We start from the raw sequence: 19,626 nt of genomic DNA, 5'->3' as shown, positions 1-19,626 counted from the left end.
AGAGCCCTTCTCCCTCCCTCCTCGTCTATCTGTTGGAGTGTCTGAGCGGCAGACTGGAAATGTATGTCGCGCTCCCGTTGTGTGTAGGGAATCATGCACAGACAACAACAGTACAGCGTTACAAGCAAAGCTCCAACGAAAATAGACTTGTTGTAATAAATCCCGTTCAGAGACACAGGGAGGTGTTTACATATCAACAGCACACACGTCTCTGCTTTTGGCGGTCCTGCCAGACTCTGTTGTATTTTGCAGATACTTTAAATCCCGGGGCCTGTTTGTTTGAGAATTGCCGGGTGATAGATCGCCCATCAACACGTTATAATTAAATGGATTCCCGTCTCGCTGTTACAAAAGATGTTTTCCATTATCCCGGCGGCTGGAACCTTGCGTTTTCCCCTTGAAGACGACCAAATAAGAAAATACAGTGTCATCTCCTCCTAAAGCCTCCTTGCTTCATTTTGTTGTCTGAGCTATGAAATACTGTCTCGGTTTTCTTGTCAACAGGACGTGTCTCCAGACATCTGCTCAATGCTACCCTGGATTCTTAAATCATTCTCACACACACACACACACACACATACACAGCAGATTGCACCATAGGCACATTGAGAATACAAAACACACACATACACAATTCTGTGCTTGTGTTGCAAGTTCTCTGTTAGTGCCCCAGACAGACAGGGTAATTAAGAGCTCATTACAGTGCATGCAGTGACAGGACTCCTGCTCGCTGGCAGACGCTGCATTCGCTGCTTGTTTTTGTTCTTCTGTGGCCACAGGTAAGCCTGCTAGACATGTGGAATGATTCTCAGCTAGGGCGGAGGGAGGGTGTGTGTGTGTGTGTGTGTGTGTGTGTGTGTGTGCATGTGTGTGGTTGAGAATGCGTGGTTCAACCAGTGCAGTCGGGCAAATCTGACACTCTGACAATCAAGTTCTTAATTGTTATTCTGGTTTTAAAACCTCAAGCGAGGTACATGTGTATACAATACCGTATGTGTCTGTGGGTGGCAGTTTTATTTTCTCTTCCTCCGATACAACGTGTCACTCTCGAGCACATTTATGATACGCACACATCCTTCCACTCATCAGAAAAGCAAACAGACCATAGAAAATTAGATTTTCCTCGAAGAGCAAGGTAGAGAACAGATTCCAGTTTTACCGTGTTCCATTTCAAATGCAGGCAAAACTGAACAAGCCCCTGGCACAGCCTCTGACACACGGCCGAGACGAAAGCGGCTCTTTTAACTTAAATGTGTTTTAACAGCGAAAGGGGGTGGGGGAAAAAAAAAAGACATTCAGCAGCAATTTAATCATCCGAAAAGAAAAAAAAAAAGTCCTGGCAGTTTTGAGGTGGTATCATTTAACATGTTATTTGTTCCAACACCTGTGTGTTCCTCTCTGAAGATGAATATCAGATACTAGCATAACGTTCCGCCATCAAGTCAAGTGCTCAGTGCTTTGATGAGGGCCCAACAGTGTGTGTGTGTGTGTGTGTGTGTGTGTGTGTGTGTGTCTGTCTGAATGTCTGATCCATGTGTTGATGTTATTAAAGATGTCAGTAGGATCTTGCAGACATAATATATTACACTCTTCATTTTTTCAATTCAAAATAAGAACGATTATTATTAGTGATACAAATGTTGCTACTTCCTTCTGACTGGCAGACGTCTGCTGCAGCGGTGCTTTGGCCCTCTTGTTCAGTATGTTCAGGCTGTGGCCTCTGGACCGGACCTAGCTTGAGAAAGTCCTGTTTGATGGAGCCCGACACAGCTATGCCCCTCCCGCCTTGTCCACAGTGACCACACTGTTTACTCCACATAAACAAGCTTGCCGACCCCCCAGGTTCGAGGCGGCACTCTGCTACCGCCGCGGCTGAGAGGCTCACACTAATTCACACATCCAGAATGACATGATCAGCCAATTAGAAGCGAGAGCGGGACAGGAAATTAGCACCGTCAGGTAGCTGCGGTGTGGACTTTTGAGTATAGCCGTCACGCTAGTTGGGTTTCATGCTGATTTCTGCCAAACCCAAGCAGGAAGCTGGCCCTCTGAGGCCAATACAACCAAAACGAGCAGGAATTTGGACCAGTCCTTTAGACGCTCTGTTTTACTTATGCACTTCTCTATTTACATAATATGTCAATGACCACCACGGAGTTTATTTGTTATGGTGCCTGAAAGCTTCACTTGTGGTTACTCTCTTTTTGTGACCCTGAGATGAATAATTCAAACTGAAAAATGTTTTTGTTCTTTAACAAAAAAAAAGAGAATCTTTTGAAGCCACCTCCTTGGTGAAAAAAAGGAAAAAGAGAAGTGAGAGCAAGTTCTTTTTTACCAGACTCAACTGTTTGTGTAAGTTATAATTTCACATCAGAGTCAGGCTGAGTTTTACATTTCAGCAATTACAGAAACTACATGTGTGCCATGAACAGTCTCTATTGAGTCTGGGGAGAGGGCGAGGGCGGGAGGACGATGAGCTCTCAAAGAGAACATAGGATTTTTCAGCCCATGTGTTTGTTTTTGCTCACGTTATAAGTGAGGGCTCAAAAGACATATCAAATGTCCCACATAGCTGAGCCAAGGCCGTGTTCCTCCCCTCTCTAACACGCTCTCTTTCTCTCTCCTTCCCTCGCTGGCGTCTTTCTTTCTCACTTGCTTGCTCTCTCACATTCTCTCCCCGTTGCAACGCCTAAGGCCTAAGCGAAACAGGAAGCCAGCACAAGGACCGGCATTCACTGTGTCTCAATGACACGCTTCATTACGGCAGGCGCATTACATGTCTCAGAGGCGTTGCTGGATCCGGAGTCACGAGGATGGATGCCATTTTGGCTCAGAAGTCTTCTCAGCAACCCCTTTCATCTACACATGCACTTCAAAAGCAGCGCATGTGTTTATTTGTGTCCTCCCCAAAACTGCACTGGCACCACCCCAGTGCTCTTTATTAGTGACGCAGTCGCCACTTCTTCCCGTTGCAGCCCCCGCCTTCCCCACTCCTCGGCTGCGTCCAGGGGGTTGGTCCTCTTATTAACAGGGGTAATCTGTGCCTCTGGTATTGACGTTGTCTGCAAGCCAATCAAAATATTTGAAGGAAATGTTTATTTTCTTGAGCGAATCGCACCAGCTGCTTGGAAGCCTTTCTGAATAAGGCCATTTATGCGTAAGAATTTGCCATTGTGAGGCATAGTGCAGGACCTCTCAGTGACTGAGTGCTGATTTGGGCCTTTGCAAAGGAAGCGGAGGAGCTCCAGGGGAAGCACAGATCTTACACATGCTGAGCCCAGTGTGGCTATAGGTGCCACACATCCCCCTCCTACCTCTGGTTCTGGCATCCGCCTAAGTCCTAATTGCCACTACAGGAGGTGAGGAGTTTACTATATTGCGGTATCTCAACAGCAGAGCGCAGAGTCATAGTGATACCACATGTCTGACTGCTGCTGCCATTAAAAGTAGAACAGCATGAGGAACAAAATTATACAATATGCAGGCTGCTGTCTTTATGATGAAAATATTTATGAATGGTCGAAAAAAAAAAGGTTTTTCGTAATATGTAACACCGTTCACAGTTCAAGACTTCTGGACAACCTATGTGCTGAGGCTGCCCACGTCCACAGAGCTCCGTGCAAGTTGTCTTGTAACAACTGCACCGTCTCAGACCAAGAGCAAACAACCCCCGTTTGTGTCACCCCTCCTGCGGTGTGGCCGTTGAGTGTGAAGCAGGGTCCCACACGTTGGGCCAGCAGGTCCTCGACCCTCCTTCGCTTCCTGACAGGCTAGCGAGTGTCCTGCTACTTCGCAGGTCTTTGCTGGCCCTCCGAAGTCTCGCCTGAAAAGACCCAAAAATATCTCTGAGCACCCATCAAGCATGTTTTTCCAAGCCTGCTCTCACTCTGGTGAGAAAACCACCCCTCCCTCTTCCCAGTCTTCGCTGCTCTGTCAGCAGAGGCCAACCTGTGACAGGAAGACACATCTCCAAACTGCCATATGTCAAGGCAATTTTGACAAGTCTGTCATGAAAAGTTGTCAGGGTCATGCTTTAGATTTTCTACCCTCATGCATTGACTTTCTTGCCCCGTACACGTATACGACCCACACATTTCTCTGCTTATCATTAAAATTTTACATTCCTGCGCAAGCACATTTCCCCTACTGACTTATTTATAATAATTCTCATGTTAACCCATTGTTCATATTGTGTGTTACAACAGCCCTGTGGCAAGAGCAAATGGACACCCCGGCTCTGAAGACATGCAAGGTGGAGGAGGACCTGAGACCATGGCCAGGTGAGACACTAAAATGCTTGTCTTGAAGATATTTTGGGGAAAATGCATCTACATGCATATCTGTGTTAATGAGAAAATTGTTGTCAAGGGTGTTTGTCGGAGGCTGAGACATAATAACAATGCGCAGGCCAATCAACCATCGGCATCAGGGGTGAAGTCACCAGTAAGCAAATACCTTAATTACAATGTGAGCAAACAAAATTCAGAGGAGATAATTGAGGCACTTTGGACTGCCAGAGAGTTTACACCTTTAAAATCTACACCTTAAAAAGGCTCTCAAAACACATTTTAATTAGTAGATTCTATCTTTGAAATTGAAACAAACAATGCTAAAGATGAGAAGTGGTAAAAGGCGGGCACAACACAGGGTGTGCCATGTGTTGTGACAATTTTGGAGTCTGCTTCGTTTTGCCCGTAGGGCCCTACAACACCCCAAACATTCCTCGGACGCCACCACCCTGCTTGCCTTCTTCCCTCCCACTCTCTCTTTCTTTCATTCGTTTCTGGGCGATTTGGATTTTTGCTGCCTGTGCTCTCACAGCCCTCTCAGTCTCCTGTTTGCCCCTTACCCAGAAACCACCACACCACACCAGACATGCTGAGTCATCCACTCACCCTGAGATGACGACAGACACACACACACACACAGACACAGACAAACAGACACAGACACAGACACAGACACACACACACACACACACACACACACAGAGGTAAGATTAAAAGACTTTTCTCTTTTTCTACAATGCAGATAACACAATGCCTGAAGCAGAGCATTAAGATTACAGATTTGCATATGCTACTGCTTTTGCAAGACGGTCAGGACGGTGTGAAAGATGTGGTTGACAGTCATGCTCAGTAAAAGCATGTGTTTGAAATGCCACGACATCCTAAAAGTGAGACGATGTAGCAAAGTGTAATAAATTGCGATGCCACTTGAATTCACACGTCCTAATCCTTAACAATCACAGCATACATGGTCTAGGGTCAGCAGAAAATACATCACCTCACTGGAGTGATCATCTCTCATAGAAAAGGATTTACTTAACAAACAAACATATTAGTCATGTCACCTTTTTGCCGATGCATTAGGAAAATCTCAGGTTTTCTGTAATCACAAACTTCCTTTACCATTGCTTGTATTGCATGTCACAAGTTGGGGACATGCAAAATCCTCTGCGCTCACATGATAAAGTGACTAACGTGGATGAGGCTTTGGGGCTGTTGACCGTGGTGCCACAGTGCAGAGGTGATTATCATTTGCATCCGACATGATGCTCCGGCTCGAAGCCTTGCTGCTTAAAAAAACACCTGGAGATCATTTGTGTTCATTTGGGTCTCCTATTCTTTTGCCCTGGCATGATACTGCTTTGTCATCATCGACCTATTATCTATAATAAAGTCATCCTGATGGCATCCTACGCTGTGAAAACCAACCGAACCAGTCAGGAAGTCAAAGAGAAGCTCTTTGCAAGGAGTTGCAGCGCAGCGATGTTTCTCTGGGATGAAACATGAAGGGAAAGATTAGGAAACCGTCTCACTGCGCAGTGCGGTGTGTGACGAGCATGGGGTTTTCTCTCTCCCTTTTCCTTCCCTCCACTTATTTGCCTGAGACACCATTCCCTGGGCACTGGCCGTCACAGTTTGCATCAAGCCTGAGTAAACATTTCACAGGTGAGCGCCCGGATTTGCATCCCTCCATCGCCAGCCACCACATGCGGACACACACACGCATACACACACATGCCTTAGCACTATTACACACACACAGATGCGACCGCCTCAAACTTGCCCTTATGTTAACAACCAAAATCAGTTTCTCCCATATGCAAATGAGGCAAACCTCCCGTCATATCTGGGTTACACGCTTGACTGTGGACTAGTGGACTTCTTGAGCTGAGCAGAAAGGGAGGAGGACTCCACCCTTGGTGTTGCAGAATTAAATAAGTGTGCGGCGCTATGCTTCAAAGCTAGAGGAAGAAAGAGAGGGCTGGAACACTATGTTCTCTATAAAAGCCCTGATTCCCAGCTAGCCGCTTCATAGACTGGGAACATCGCAGACAGCAGACCGTGCCAGCTCACCCTCTGGGGTCCATCCCCTCTCCTGTCCCTGCAATTTAGTCAACACGTTTCAGATGAGCCTAATGGAGATCATGTGTGGTTTTGGGCCGCAGAGGTTACAGGCAGCTAATACTAGGCTCAGTTAGGAAGACCCTCTCTGCCAAAGATACACCACAGTTACCACAGCCACAACAGCATAGTCTGTACTTATACTGGGTGGGGGAGGGTGGGGATGCAGAAAGGTATGCAACATGGTTAAGAGGGAGAAAAAGCAGACTGCAAAACTTTGCTTCTCAATTACAAAGAAGTTTGTTCAGGCACCTCCTCCAGAGGGAGCTACCGTGCTGCAGAGGGTTTAAGGTGATAGCAGGCTCCTCCTGGCTCAGAGCCAACAGCCTGATACTGCACAAGCCCATTAAGGTGTTGTGATCAGTGTCCGGTCCAGTTTCCCCTGACAGGAGCTGATCCCCACCACAGTTTAGCCAGCACGTTTCCACCGACTCCAATTAACTGGAGATCATGTGCGGGGTGTGCGCAACAGCAAGGGCCATCAAGTCCCCACGCCACACACTGCCTCCCCAGCTTCACCCTGACGCCTAAATTTAGCCCAGACAGAGAGAGATGAAGGGACAGACAGAGAGAGAGATGGAGAGAGGGGGAGAGGGGGAGAGGGGGAGAGGGGGAAGGCCTTTTGGGAGTCCGGTAGGAATAAGTGGGCCGACTCCGCTTCACCCGAATCAACAGCAGCTGAAAGCTTGGATTTTCCTTGCGTGAAATCAGATATGCAGCCCAACTCCGGTGCCTGGTAGACTCTGGAAAAAGAAACAGCCCCCCTACCACCACCACCACCACCACCACCAAAGTCCCTCATCTCAAAAGAGGAGGAAATTCAACTGCAGAATGTGTTGTTGAAAAAAAAAAAAGGAGTATAGCAGGGGCCATGGAAATTGCAAGGGAACAGATTTTTTTGCTGCTGAAAACGGACCCAGCTCTCCAGACATAGGGAAAAGACATTTCAACGAGACCGTGGCACGCAAGTTTGGCATTCTCCCCCCTCAGGGCTGTGGCGTGCAAGCTCTTGCTACTTCACAAATACAAGCCCTCTTTTCTCTGCCATCCAAATCCACATTTTACACTTGCAGTCATGTGGGCACACCGGATCCATGAAAGCCACATGCGGACAAACAAATGACCATGGACTGAGGTGTGTGTGTGAGTGCACAAGTGCATGTGTGTACACACAGCAGGTGTGGACTGAGTGTGTTGTATGTTGACATCAGGTATGAGGAACTCTCCCTCATCATTACAATCAGGTAAAGGGCGTTCACAGTTCCAGAGAATTTGGGCCTGGCTGTTGGCCACCTTCATCCAAAATATCTGACAGTCATGGTGCTTAATTACTCAACAGTTAAGACTTGACATGCTTGACTTGTCAGGCAACTATGATGCTCAAGACAACTCTGATGTGAGTGTGTGAATTACTTTTTCATGACAAGCATAAAAACTACAGATTAACCTGAGAAACATGCACTCAAAAAACTGATATAATACGTACTTAATAACATAATACAGCCGAAATATGCAACCATAACTGTCCCTGTACAAAGTCCTAAATGTAAATACCACAACAGGTGGCAGCGGGTAGCGTTCAGAAGTCCTATACGACTGCAGAAATGTGAATGGGTTCATATCTGAAGCTTAGGACGCAAGATCAGCCAATAACACTCCTGAGAGGGGCAATATGGTGTTTGACTTAAAGAACCAAGTTGGTGACAGTAGCAGTGGCCCCAAATCTCAGAGAAGCAATCTGCCAAGGCAAAGCTTGAGTGAATTTTTATTTCCCTTTTGTCAGCTGAATAAATTAGAAAGTGTGCAGTGAAACTGAAGTCCTAACAGCTGGGTTCACAGTGCTCTGTGTTACCTTTGAGATTACACTCAGCAGTTAACTCTGACAGCTCCTGGACTGTGATATGCATTAGTTTAGTGGATACTCACACAGCAATCTCTCCCTTTTTTGTGTTTCGCTTCCGTCCCTCTCTCCCTCTTTTAATTTTCCCTCTCTGTCTGTCTCTGATTGTGACCCGTATGCCTCTGTCGCCTAAGCGTGACTTATAATAAGTTACATAACAGTGCAGCAAGCCATCGGTGTTTATACAAAGCACCCCTCAGCACTGACAATGCCTCTTTCATTGCTCTGAAAAAAAAGACAGAATACTGTAAGCTGCTCTCCTTTTGAAGGAGTGGTAGGAGGGCTGTGTCGAGGGGGCCTTTTCATAACTTGGGTCTTGTGCACGGGGCTGTGGGGCGATGTGCTGTCAGTGTTTGATGACTGTTATTAGGCAAAAAAATGTCTCAGTTCATTACTCCGAGCAAACATTTCCACGGACAGGCATATCGCAAGAAATCTGAGCTCAGAATTGGGGGATTGGGGAAGTTTAGGGGTCGTTCTTTTTTTCTTTTTTTTTTTTAAACATTAAGAAAGGAGAAGTCTCTTAGCTCCTTGTTTTATAATCACAACAGCCATTTTCAGTCATGGCTGAATGTTTGTTGACTCTTGTTTCTTCATTTCTTCCAACAGGGACTACAGATCTCTTCCAACAGAGGACCACCTTCCCGTCTCTGTCACCGCTGACTGACCCTCGTTTCTCAGACCCCCGTATGCACTACCCCGGGGCTTTCCCCTACTCCGCCAACACCTCCAGCACCGGCATCAGCGGCCTCAGCATGTCAGCCTCTTCTAGATACCACACCTACCTGCCGCCCCCATACTCAAACAACCAAAGCCAGAACTTCCAGTCCAACTCCTACCTGTATTATGGCACAGGCTCTGGATCCTACCAGTTCTCCATGGTGGCGCCGGGGAACACCGGGGGCGAGCGCTCCCCCACCCGCCTGCTGTCCTGCTCGGGGGCCACGGGCACAGGAGGGACCAACAGCCTGATGAACCCGGGCCTTAACACCCAGAGCGAGGGCGTCGAGGCTGACGGCAGCCACAGCAACTCCCCCACTGCCATGAGCGCCTCGGGCCGCCTGGATGAGTCCGTCTGGAGGCCTTACTGACTGACAGACAGCTAGACAATCGGAGGGTGCGGGAGGAAAAGTAAAGAGGGTGATGAACAAAAAAAAGATGAACACTGAAAGAAAAAAAAAACAAACCAAAAAAAAAGAGAAATGCTGCATGTTTGTCTTTTATTTCTCCGGCACTCGCTTTAAAGACTTTCTGCATTTTACCGACTTTCTCAAGACTTCCAAGCATTTCGTACATTTTGAGTAAACTCCTGCACTGTGCTAAAACATGTACTCGTTAAAGGACTAAAAAGCCATAAAAGTTGAGATTATGTTGAGCTAAAACTGTAAATAGACGTGAGGGTAAAACCAGAGAAGCCATAGTGACCCATCAGGATCTGGTGTAAACAGGTACTCAAAGACAAAGAGACGATGGCGGTATGATCAATCAGTACAGCTGATGAACTGAAATACCACGGTGGACATTCATCAAACAGACTCATCCGACTCACTTGGTAGGCGGAGAAGAGCAGTCGGACTGGATGTTTTCTCCTCGGGCGACATCCTTCCAACAGCATGGCTGCACTGCTGTAGCAATCGGTCCTTCTAAGCTTTAATATCTGTACAAATTTTGATATTGCAAGCCATTTTGTGTCAATATCGTCACTTGCATCCAGGGCTGTTTCTTGTGCTCACCGTACTCATGCAGTAATTTATTATCCAAATGGACACATTTAGCCTTCGGTGCTAAACATGCAGTGGATGTTTCAATACAATCGCTGAGAGAAAAGCATTTTATCTGTCAGGACTCACATGTTTAAGAAATGAATTGTCTTTGCTGTGTCATCAGTGTATCCAGTTTCAACGAGACAATGGCTGAGGAATGTAAAAGACAAACACAGTGGGCTGATTATTGGTTTCTTTTTCTGCAGGATTATTTAAGTCCTGTTTGTGTTGACTCTTCATGTTTTCTTTGATTTCTCTTTCTAGCCCTTTTCTGAAAAGAAAAAAGTCCTGGTCTGGTGTCTTTGAACTGGATGACACGGTTTACTTTTGATATTTATTTGAGCCAAATTGTGAGGAAATGTTGCGCATATACCCAAAATCCTTAAGCATTTCTCTCTACCTTTCCTTTTTTATATATATATACAGTATATATGCCATATTTTGTTGTTGAGTATAAATTTGGAATTTGTGTAATATATTGCTACTAAATTATAAAAAAAAACCAAAACCTTTAATGTAATTATTTTGTCTTCCAATGTAGCTTTGATGCACTAAAACTTTTATTCCTTATGAACCACGCCCAACAGATTCTGTTAGTGAGATGGTGTATCTATAGCCGAAATCTTTAAAAACGACTTCCAAATTGCCTTCCTGCGCTAAATAAGCCATTTGCTTGATTTTTGCACTATGTTTGAACTTTCATTTCTCTTTTTTGGTTATGTATTTACAAATAGCTGAAACTCTGCCGAGCTAAATATGAAATATTCCTTCTCATATATTTGCTGAACACACTGAAAGTGTCCTTTTAACAAACCCTCCACCAAGTAAATAAAGATTTCATGATTAGACACACACGCACATTCCTGCACCACAGGTGTGTGTGCACATTCCCCCTGTCCAGAGGGCCCTTTACCCTGCAGGTACACATGTGATCCCTCTATCCTTGGAGGAGGAGGAGTGTGAGGATGAAGGGATAGAGGGAGGAGGTGGGGTCAGAGTGGTATCTTCTTACTAACACCAAGGGCAGTAATGCAAGAAAAAAAACATCCCTTGCTGGTCTAATTTACTGATCAGCAGTGCCAGGGGCTCATTGCTATGCCAATAACTCATACGCCTGCACAGATGATCTGGGTATGAGCTGTGCAAAGGCTTTTACAGCAGCTATCAGGTGTCTAATATCCAATAGAAAAGTCTTCCACGAGAACGAAGCATTCAGTTCGGTATTTAGTTGCTATAAAAGTGAGATTTAATTTCAAAGTGAACAGTGATCCAAGGAGGCTTGCGTTTGCAGCTCAGGTAAAAAAAATAAGTTATGCAAGGTGTTTATAAAAGGCCTCTCTGCCTTATTCCTCTTTTTTAAACTTCAGTATCAGTAACAATGTCTCATTCCTATCTCCCTTTGATTTAGAGGAAAAGCCTTTATACTGTAGAGGACCTTACTTTATTATGGGCAAAAATCATGCAGCTAGAGAAACCACATGTGTATTTATATTTGTGTGGTTCCTTCAAAAGAAAACCAAAGATCTTCACAAACTGCCCGTAATACTGTCAGTATGTTAATGATGGGAAAGATGTGTGGCAAACGAGTCATGTCTTGATATCTAGTATCATTCTTTATGCAAAACTAGGAAGCAAAAAATGTACATGTACAAAATGAGTAGCATTTTATTGTATATTGGATTAAAGAGCACAATGTTAAGTTTTCCTTTTGTCTTCACAGGATGTCACCTTCTCCTTTTCATTTACCTAAAAATGTTAATTCTTCTTGCTCCTTTCATTTCTCTTGATGCTCAAAGCATGTACATCTGAAAAACTGATGTTAATTTAAGAATCTCATCTATGTATGTAATGACATTGTTAATGCTTCCATACTGAGTGCTTGTAAAGTTTGCGGATAATGTAGTTTTTAATCATTTTAATTAAAAAACATGTGTCTCACTTTTGTCTTCACAACTACTGTTTATTTCATCAAAATGATATTTTTTTTATTTAAAAGGATCTCCAGGAGAGAGTTCAGATAACACACATTTTTTTTTCCTTTACCTGCCCTCTTAAGAAAATCACACACACATTAGATTTACATTCAGCATTTATGGCCACATTCTTCTACTTTATTCGCTTTACTAGGAAAACAATTGCATACCATTCGAACTCTCTAATTTTGAAACTCAATGCTCCAAAGTCTGGATTGTGAAGTCTTTTATGGTTAACAGGGGGAGGTGTTGAGAATGAAAACGTTAAACATGGAGGCACAGGGTGTAATTCACCCCCAGGAACCCAGACACCATAACGCCGGCTGACAAATGAGCGGGACGAGAAAAAAAACACCATAAACGTTGATGGGTTCCAGCACACTCTCACCCAACTCATTCTGTTGTTCTTCTTCTTTTGCCTCATACAGTAAATACCATACATGCCTCCATCTCATACCCCATTGGTAGTTCCTGTCTAGTAACCTCTCTTAATAATTATCCTCTTCTCTCCCATTGGCGAGACTCTCGCTGGCAATTACCCCACACATCTCGTGGGTTCGAAAATGCCTCAGCTGTCGACGCAGTGGTACCCGGAGTGTAAATAAAGCGCCGCTCAGGAATCCAACACCGCCCTGGCAGCCTCCATGTTAGCGCGCGTCGGCAAGTTGTCACTTGTTAAAAACAATACAGGAGAAGTTTGGAATGTCGGCCGTCTTTTTTACAAGCAGTGTGGTTGTTAATTTATGCCGCGCTGATGGCATGTGTTTGGCCCATTTGAAGCCGAGCCACAAGATTAAACACTTGAGATGCTACCTTGTGGGGTGGTCTGATTTCAGATGTCTTATGTGGTTAACCTGAAACACAATACCACCGATTCCCTCACTCTTAAACTAATGCCACCTGTTGATGTGCCATGAAAGGTCTTTTCGCTTCTCAACCCTTTGTTTTTCCTTCCTCTAATTATTCTTTTATTTTCCTTGTTTATGCCATCCTGTATCTCTTTTATCCTTTCCTCTCATTCACTTCTATCCCTTCCCTTCTTTCCTCCTGTGTGGCGGCTGCTGTGTCTGTGTCAGGCCTTCTATGGGGGCAGTGCTGGCAGAACAACAAAGCCTCAGGACGCACACACGCAGCCTCGATACACACTGTATTCAATTAACTCCGCACACACGCAAGAGAAACTCGCACACACACAATCCCCTGCTGACACACTGGCCTCCGCCCAGACAGCCCGAGCTCCACTTCTCAGTGTGAGCGTATGACAGATCTCCACCATCTTAAACATTTCCAACTCTTTCCTCCTGGTCTCTGCGACGCTCCTCGCCGATCCCCCACCGCTCAGGAAGCACAAAGAGAAGATGATAAGCTTTCAATTAGAGCAGGCTCAGGGGAATTTTCCAGCTGTCTTCACACACTCTGTGAGACCAGTCTCTCTCGTCCACATGTGGGGAGCAGAGAAGCTCTCATCTGGCTCCGTCTTTGTCATGGACGTACATGAGCCGAGCTGCTTTTTTTCATCTCCTCCCTGGTCCTGCTATGATGTTCTTCTTCTGAAAATTGTAACTCTCCAGGAAAGAGGGGAAAACGTTTTCTCTGGATGAGGCTGCTCGTCTGGATGTAATTGTAGTCAAAGGCATGATGAATTGGTTTATAAGAAAACATAGAAAATTGCATTTTAAGTGGATGAAGCATAAAGAGGACAGGAGACATGATTGTGAGTGTCAAATGAAAGACAAACTGAAACAATGAGAGGCATTGATGGAAAAAGTACTTTGTCAGGTCAATCATTTGTTCAGATGAACAGAATGTCTTTTGAGTTTCCTTGTAACAAAACCGAGCCTTGTCCCACACAGCTTTATCTTCAATTAATCAGAAAAATGAGAAAGATTAAAGCACTATTTATAAATTTAAATGAGAGGCAGACAGAGAGAGAGAGAGAGATGCAGCAGCCAGAGAAAAACAGAAAGAGAGAGGGAAGAGAGGGAGTGTTTTGGAAAGAGCTCAGAATCGTTAAAACCCTCTCATTTCTCATGAGTACAGTATCCCGTGTCGCTTCTGCGGTACCTGCATACGAAACCCATTAGGGCCTCCTCTGCAGCCGCTGACCTCTCCTACCCCGAACCCGTGAGAAGGACAGGCTAGAACCGGCTCGGTTTGGGTGCCTGGTACATGACCAGAAGTCTATTTTCTAACCAGCCTGGTGGTGGGAACAGAGGCTGCCGTCCAAAATCAGGGTTCCCACAGATTGACCGACAAACACAGGGGCCAGGGGCTAAGAAACCACGAGAGCTGTGATGCAACTGTTCTCACACTGATGACTAGCGCTGCCCTGGCTGACAGAGAGGGAGATATGAAGAGAGAGAGAAAGAGGGTTCTCCCAGTTCAGAGGGATCCCAGCGAAGGTAGTTTCTCAGCCATGTTGGGTCTACAGAGACCGCTTTGTGTAGCGATACGCCAAGCAGCTCCCAGTTCCCACAGTGGAGCACTTCTCCATGGAGCTAGCACTAGGTTCCCGCTTGGACCCAGAGGATCACTGAAAGCTTACAAGAGGCTCTTGCAGAGACAGTCTCACTATCAGGTCGATCTAGAGCGCCGCCACCATAAATTTAAGGTCATCATCATGCGTGAGCCAGAGTTGTTCTATAACTGTTTAAAGACCGAATGTCAGATGATGTGAAAATGACAGAACTACATTTAGTACTACAATTTTCTTTTGTTTTTTTCCTCAGCGAGATATACCACTCAGAAGTTTAGATGAACAGAGCTGAAGGAAATGGTCCATTAACTCATTAGTCAATCGACAGAATATTGAGGGACATATGACTGAAGTTAACATGTTCTGGTCTTCAGTTTTTAGGATTTGCTGTATAATGTGATATGTATATCCTTAAGTTTCATCCCAGTCACCGGGATAAAATGTTAGAACTATAAAACTAGAGATACTGCCAAGGTTGACATGTGTACCAAATGTGGCATATGACGCACACATTAAATGCTTAATAACTGACTTTTCACTTCAGGAGGTGGAGAGGAGGGTGGTGGCGGTATTACAAACCAACAAGGCTGGGAAATAGCCGACCGCAGTTTAAATCTGACCAGTGGATATTTTTAAGAAGACCTGGGGATACTTCCAGCCTTTTTTGTGACAGGAGGATTTTTTTAAAAGGTGACCTATAGACATTTCTAGCATTTTTTGTGGTGACCAAATCTGGATATTTTTCCCAGGAAGATGGACCATCTCCATCTTTGATTGTGGCGACCAAAACAGGTATTGTAAGCCTAACCATGATAATTTCCTAACCTTGTGGTTTAAACCAAGTGGTTTTTGTGCCAAAACTTTGAGCAGAGCATATGCACGGTGTTATGACAAGAGAGAAAAAGAAAATTCAGCCTAGTCAGACATGAAGTTACGAGAATTAACATCAGTATTAAAACATCTGTGGTTTTGCAGAAATGTACTTTTGTGAGTTTTGGATTCTGATTAAACTCAAAATGATTAATAACTTAATGATGATTTTAATTGTTGGCAACTAATTTATTAATTGTTGCAGCTCTACTGAAACAATTCTCAGATGTTTAATAACATTTATTTAGAAATTTGCTTTTCTAACCCACAATTTTGGAAAGCTAATTTTAGCTTGTAGGCAGCAGCAGCAGCAGCATCGATTCCAAGAATTAACATGACAGCAGTTATACAAAGATGCTTCCTGATAGCGCTGATAAGAAACGGGCCACGCTGTAGACAATCTTCTGCTGAACTGAGTCAGCCTTGCCTACTCATCTCATCACAGGAAACCAAGACACATAAATGAGTCAAAACCAGAAGAACGCCTTTATACATTTATATAAAAACCCAAAAGACCACTGCATGGTGGACCTGTGGCCCAGACCATGGTTAGAGGGTGATCCGGCTAAGACCACAGCAGCTAACTTTCATTTAGATGTCATAACAGCTTGAATTGAAATTCTTGTCATTGCATATTGACCACAGCTCTCTCTCTCTCTCTGTCGAACAAATCTGGCCTTAATTTGATGAGTTAGTTGAGGAAAGGAGGAACATTTGACATGAGAGGATAATAGCTTGTAGTGTTTCAGGATTTTTCATTATTCACTGAATAAAATAACATGCTGTTAAAATTTTCATTTGAACACTGTATTTTTACTTTGCAGAAAGATGCAATATTTCTGAGAGAGAGGGGCAGCTTCCCAGAAACAATGACAGTTGTTTCCCATGCAGATTCATGAGAATTGACACAAACTTTTTTTTCTCCCTTTGTTTCTCACAGAGAAAATCTGAAAGATCTGTACATGCAAACACTGCTTCCTCTATAAAACAGGAAATTAACAAGCACACACACACACACACACACACACACACTATAGCTCTCTGCCAGGCTCTCCCCCATCACGGTGGGGTCCTGAGTGTAGGGGGGAAACAGGGATCCCTGTGGACCAGGTCTCTGTTCACTTCCTGCTCAAGCAGGGGAACACGCTACATCGCCGGTTCACATACACACTTTCTATCTTTCTATCTCCCTTCCTTTTTTCATCCATGGACGCAAGTAGTGAGTAAGATGAGGATGATTGCTCAAGTCTGTTTTGGATCACGTGGGAACATAAATGGTCATTCAAAGACTAGATCCTACTCTCTTGTTCCCACTATCTGCCTTGGTCAGATAAACGTATGTTTTTGATTATTTGTTGTTGAGTCTAAAAAGTAAAAGTCATTCGGAGAAAGACCTCCAGTCTAGATGACTAACATCCTTTCACCAGTGAGGACTCATGTGGCTGTAAAGAAATCAGTGAAAACCACTGAAGCACCACAGACCTGCTGCCTCCTCTAACCCATAAACTGGGCGACAACATTAAAAACATCTTTTCCCTCTTTCTCTCAAGTGTCACTAAACACAAGAGCTTCACAAAAATGTGTCTGGCATCATCTTTCTTATATCATCACTCTTCCCGACACAGTCGCTTTTATTGTTGTTGCTATTTTGGCACTTTGATCGTAAATATCAAGACAATCAAAGCCCACTCTGAATAAATCAAGCTGCTGCTGACACCTAATAAAGTGTTGGCTATTGTTGCTGTGAGACAGGTGAGGTGACTGTAAGCCCTCGCTTTGGTGTCTCTGTCTCCAGTCTGCAGTGTGTGTGTGTGTGTGTGTGTGTGTGTCTGTGTGTGTGTCTGTGTGTGTGTGTGTGTATGTGTGTGGCAGTGTTACACACCCCCATGTCTGGCCGTGGCTGCCCTGCAGGCCTCTGCTAACCAGTTCCCATGGTTCCCTGGTTCCACTATAGTGACTGTGGACTTCCTCAGGGGACACCTCCCACTCACTGGTTTGTTTTCATCCTTAATGGGAGATCATCTTACACTCTTTATGGTGGGTGCGTGTGAAGTAAACAGTTTGTGTGTGTGTTATTCTTTTCTATGCATGCACCTGCATGGACAAAAGCATATCATCAGGTTTGTTTGAGTGTGAGTGTGAGTGTGAGTGTGAGTGTGCACGTGCGTGCGTGCGCCTGCGCACGCAGCAAAAATGTTGTGTCGACCTACAGACACCAGACACCTTGATTCCTGTTCCTTTTGTTTTTGCCCATGAGGCAGAGGGGAAGATGAAGAAAAAGACACATATCTTTAGACTGTCTGGAGGCGCATTCAAACTTAGGAATAATTGCTTTTAAGTGCTGAAATATAACAGCCAAATGGCCCGTGGAACAAAGAGGGCCTGTGGGGGGATGGAAAATGAAGCATTTACATTCAGGGCCTGGTAATGAGGGGGTTTTCCTGAGAGATGACAGCAAGGAGAAGGATCAGAGATACACGGAGGGAGAGAGAGGTAAAACAGAGAGACTTCATCAGACCAGGGGGTGGCAATTACAACGATGATCCCAGACAAGATTTTTGGCTGTAATGATGGCCTCAGACTGTGACACACTCAGACAAGAGGATCATACACAATGCAGACACACACACACACACACACACACACACACACACACACACACACACACACACACACACACACACACACACACACACACATTTACACCTTCCTACAGTTTGAAGCCTACAGGTGTTTGTGCTTCACGAGAGGCCCTATACTGTATCTCAGCAGGGGCTGCAGCAACGGAGTGAGCCAAGGAGGATTTGGGCCACAGGACATCTTGGTGTATTCAGCCATGTTATGAGGTGCGGCCTTTTGGCAGGTCACTCACAGCGGGGCATGGCAGACCTGAACATAAACACAGCCAGTCCATGGAAATCATCCATCAAACAAGTCCATCAGGGAGAAAAACTCCATCAATCTCACTCACTGAGACAGACACAGACACAGATTATTGAAGACACCAAGGTGAACTACATATTTTTGGTTTAACATAGAGTTAGTCTCCAACTTCCTCGAGTAAAATTCTTTAAAAAAAAAACAAGGAAAAAATATTTATTGCTGACACATTAAATCAAACAACAGATTTCTCCTTGTGTTTTCTGCTCTACAGTCGCCTTGTATTTTGCAGAAGAGTGGCCCTGCAGTTTTCTTTTTGTGGTTTTTGGAAATGCCCCCACTTTTCCGGCCCTGCTCCAATTTTCTTTAAATACAACCGTAATTGGTTTGATTTCCTACCTCCGGCCTGGCGGTGAGAGGGGGGGTTACGAACAGCGGTGGGAGCTAGAGAGGGCCAGACGAGGGGGACCCAGCCCACAGCGGGCGATCTGCACGCTTGGGTGGCAATACAGCTTGGACTCAAGCGCCAGCACTACTATTCCCTCGTTTAAAGGCTGTTTATGGGCAGAACCTGGAAGGCCATCAGTGGAACCTGACATAAATCAGCAGAGAAAAGCACACCGAACACACTCAACCACACAATATTCAGAAACGCTCTTTCTGATACCTGAGTGTGTCTGACTCTTGAGCACACACGCGTCATAACTCTTTCTTCTTTCTGTCTCACACACATCTATCATAACCCCCCTGCCAACAAAATCTTGCGACATTATCACAAAGGCATTCCAGCCTACAAATCAAAACCAGTCTCCTACAAAAAGACCTCTCTTTGTGATTTCTCTCACAGGCAGGCAGTCAAGCAGACAGAGAGGAGTATGAGTGTGCCGCTCATCAGGCAGGCGTGAGTAATCAAAGAGGAAATAAGACGTAGTGTCTGAGAGAGGCCGAGCGAGCCCCTACTGATCTACAGCCAGCTCATTGTTCTGGCCTTCTATTGTTTCCTGCTTAGTTGGCAGACCAGAGAGCTGCCAGCCAATGAGGAGCCAGTCTAGATTTGTTGAGGTTGGAGCAGCTCGGAGGTATGCCTCTGGTGGCACCGATGGCGAAGGGGTAATCCTGGAAAACCAGGAAGGAGCAGAGATGCCAAGGCACAATGACAGTCTATTGTAGATATACATTGTCATATTGTCAAACTGAATCTGATCTGCCACACAAGCTACTGAAATTGAATCCTACAGATTTCAAGCTAATTAGTGGTGTAAGGCCTTTAAAGGTGAGAGAGTTTAGCTCTATACACACTCTCCTACTGATGTCTAAACAAGGGGGGAAACTGGATCCACGCATTGAAATGTCT

General features: G+C 44.9%; 1 protein-coding gene across 2 annotated transcripts in view; it reads left to right on the top strand.

The window, feature by feature from the left end:
- runx3 (RUNX family transcription factor 3) overlaps window positions 1-10,921 on the top strand; it is a 49,755-nt gene extending 38,834 nt beyond the window's left edge. For both annotated transcript variants that reach the window (XM_030391770.1, XM_030391769.1), the window contains 2 exons: window positions 4,206-4,280; window positions 8,920-10,921. In XM_030391770.1, coding sequence (XP_030247630.1) covers window positions 4,206-4,280; window positions 8,920-9,401 — 557 coding nt within the window. In that variant the 3' untranslated portion in view covers window positions 9,402-10,921. The remainder of the gene's footprint in view (window positions 1-4,205; window positions 4,281-8,919) is intronic.
- Window positions 10,922-19,626: the final 8,705 nt, after the last annotated feature.

The sequence above is a fragment of the Sparus aurata genome, chromosome 16 (genome assembly GCF_900880675.1).
Source record: "Sparus aurata chromosome 16, fSpaAur1.1, whole genome shotgun sequence".
NCBI classification, from domain to species: Eukaryota; Metazoa; Chordata; class Actinopteri; order Spariformes; family Sparidae; genus Sparus; species Sparus aurata.
This window is presented reverse-complemented; position numbering and strand designations above follow the sequence as displayed.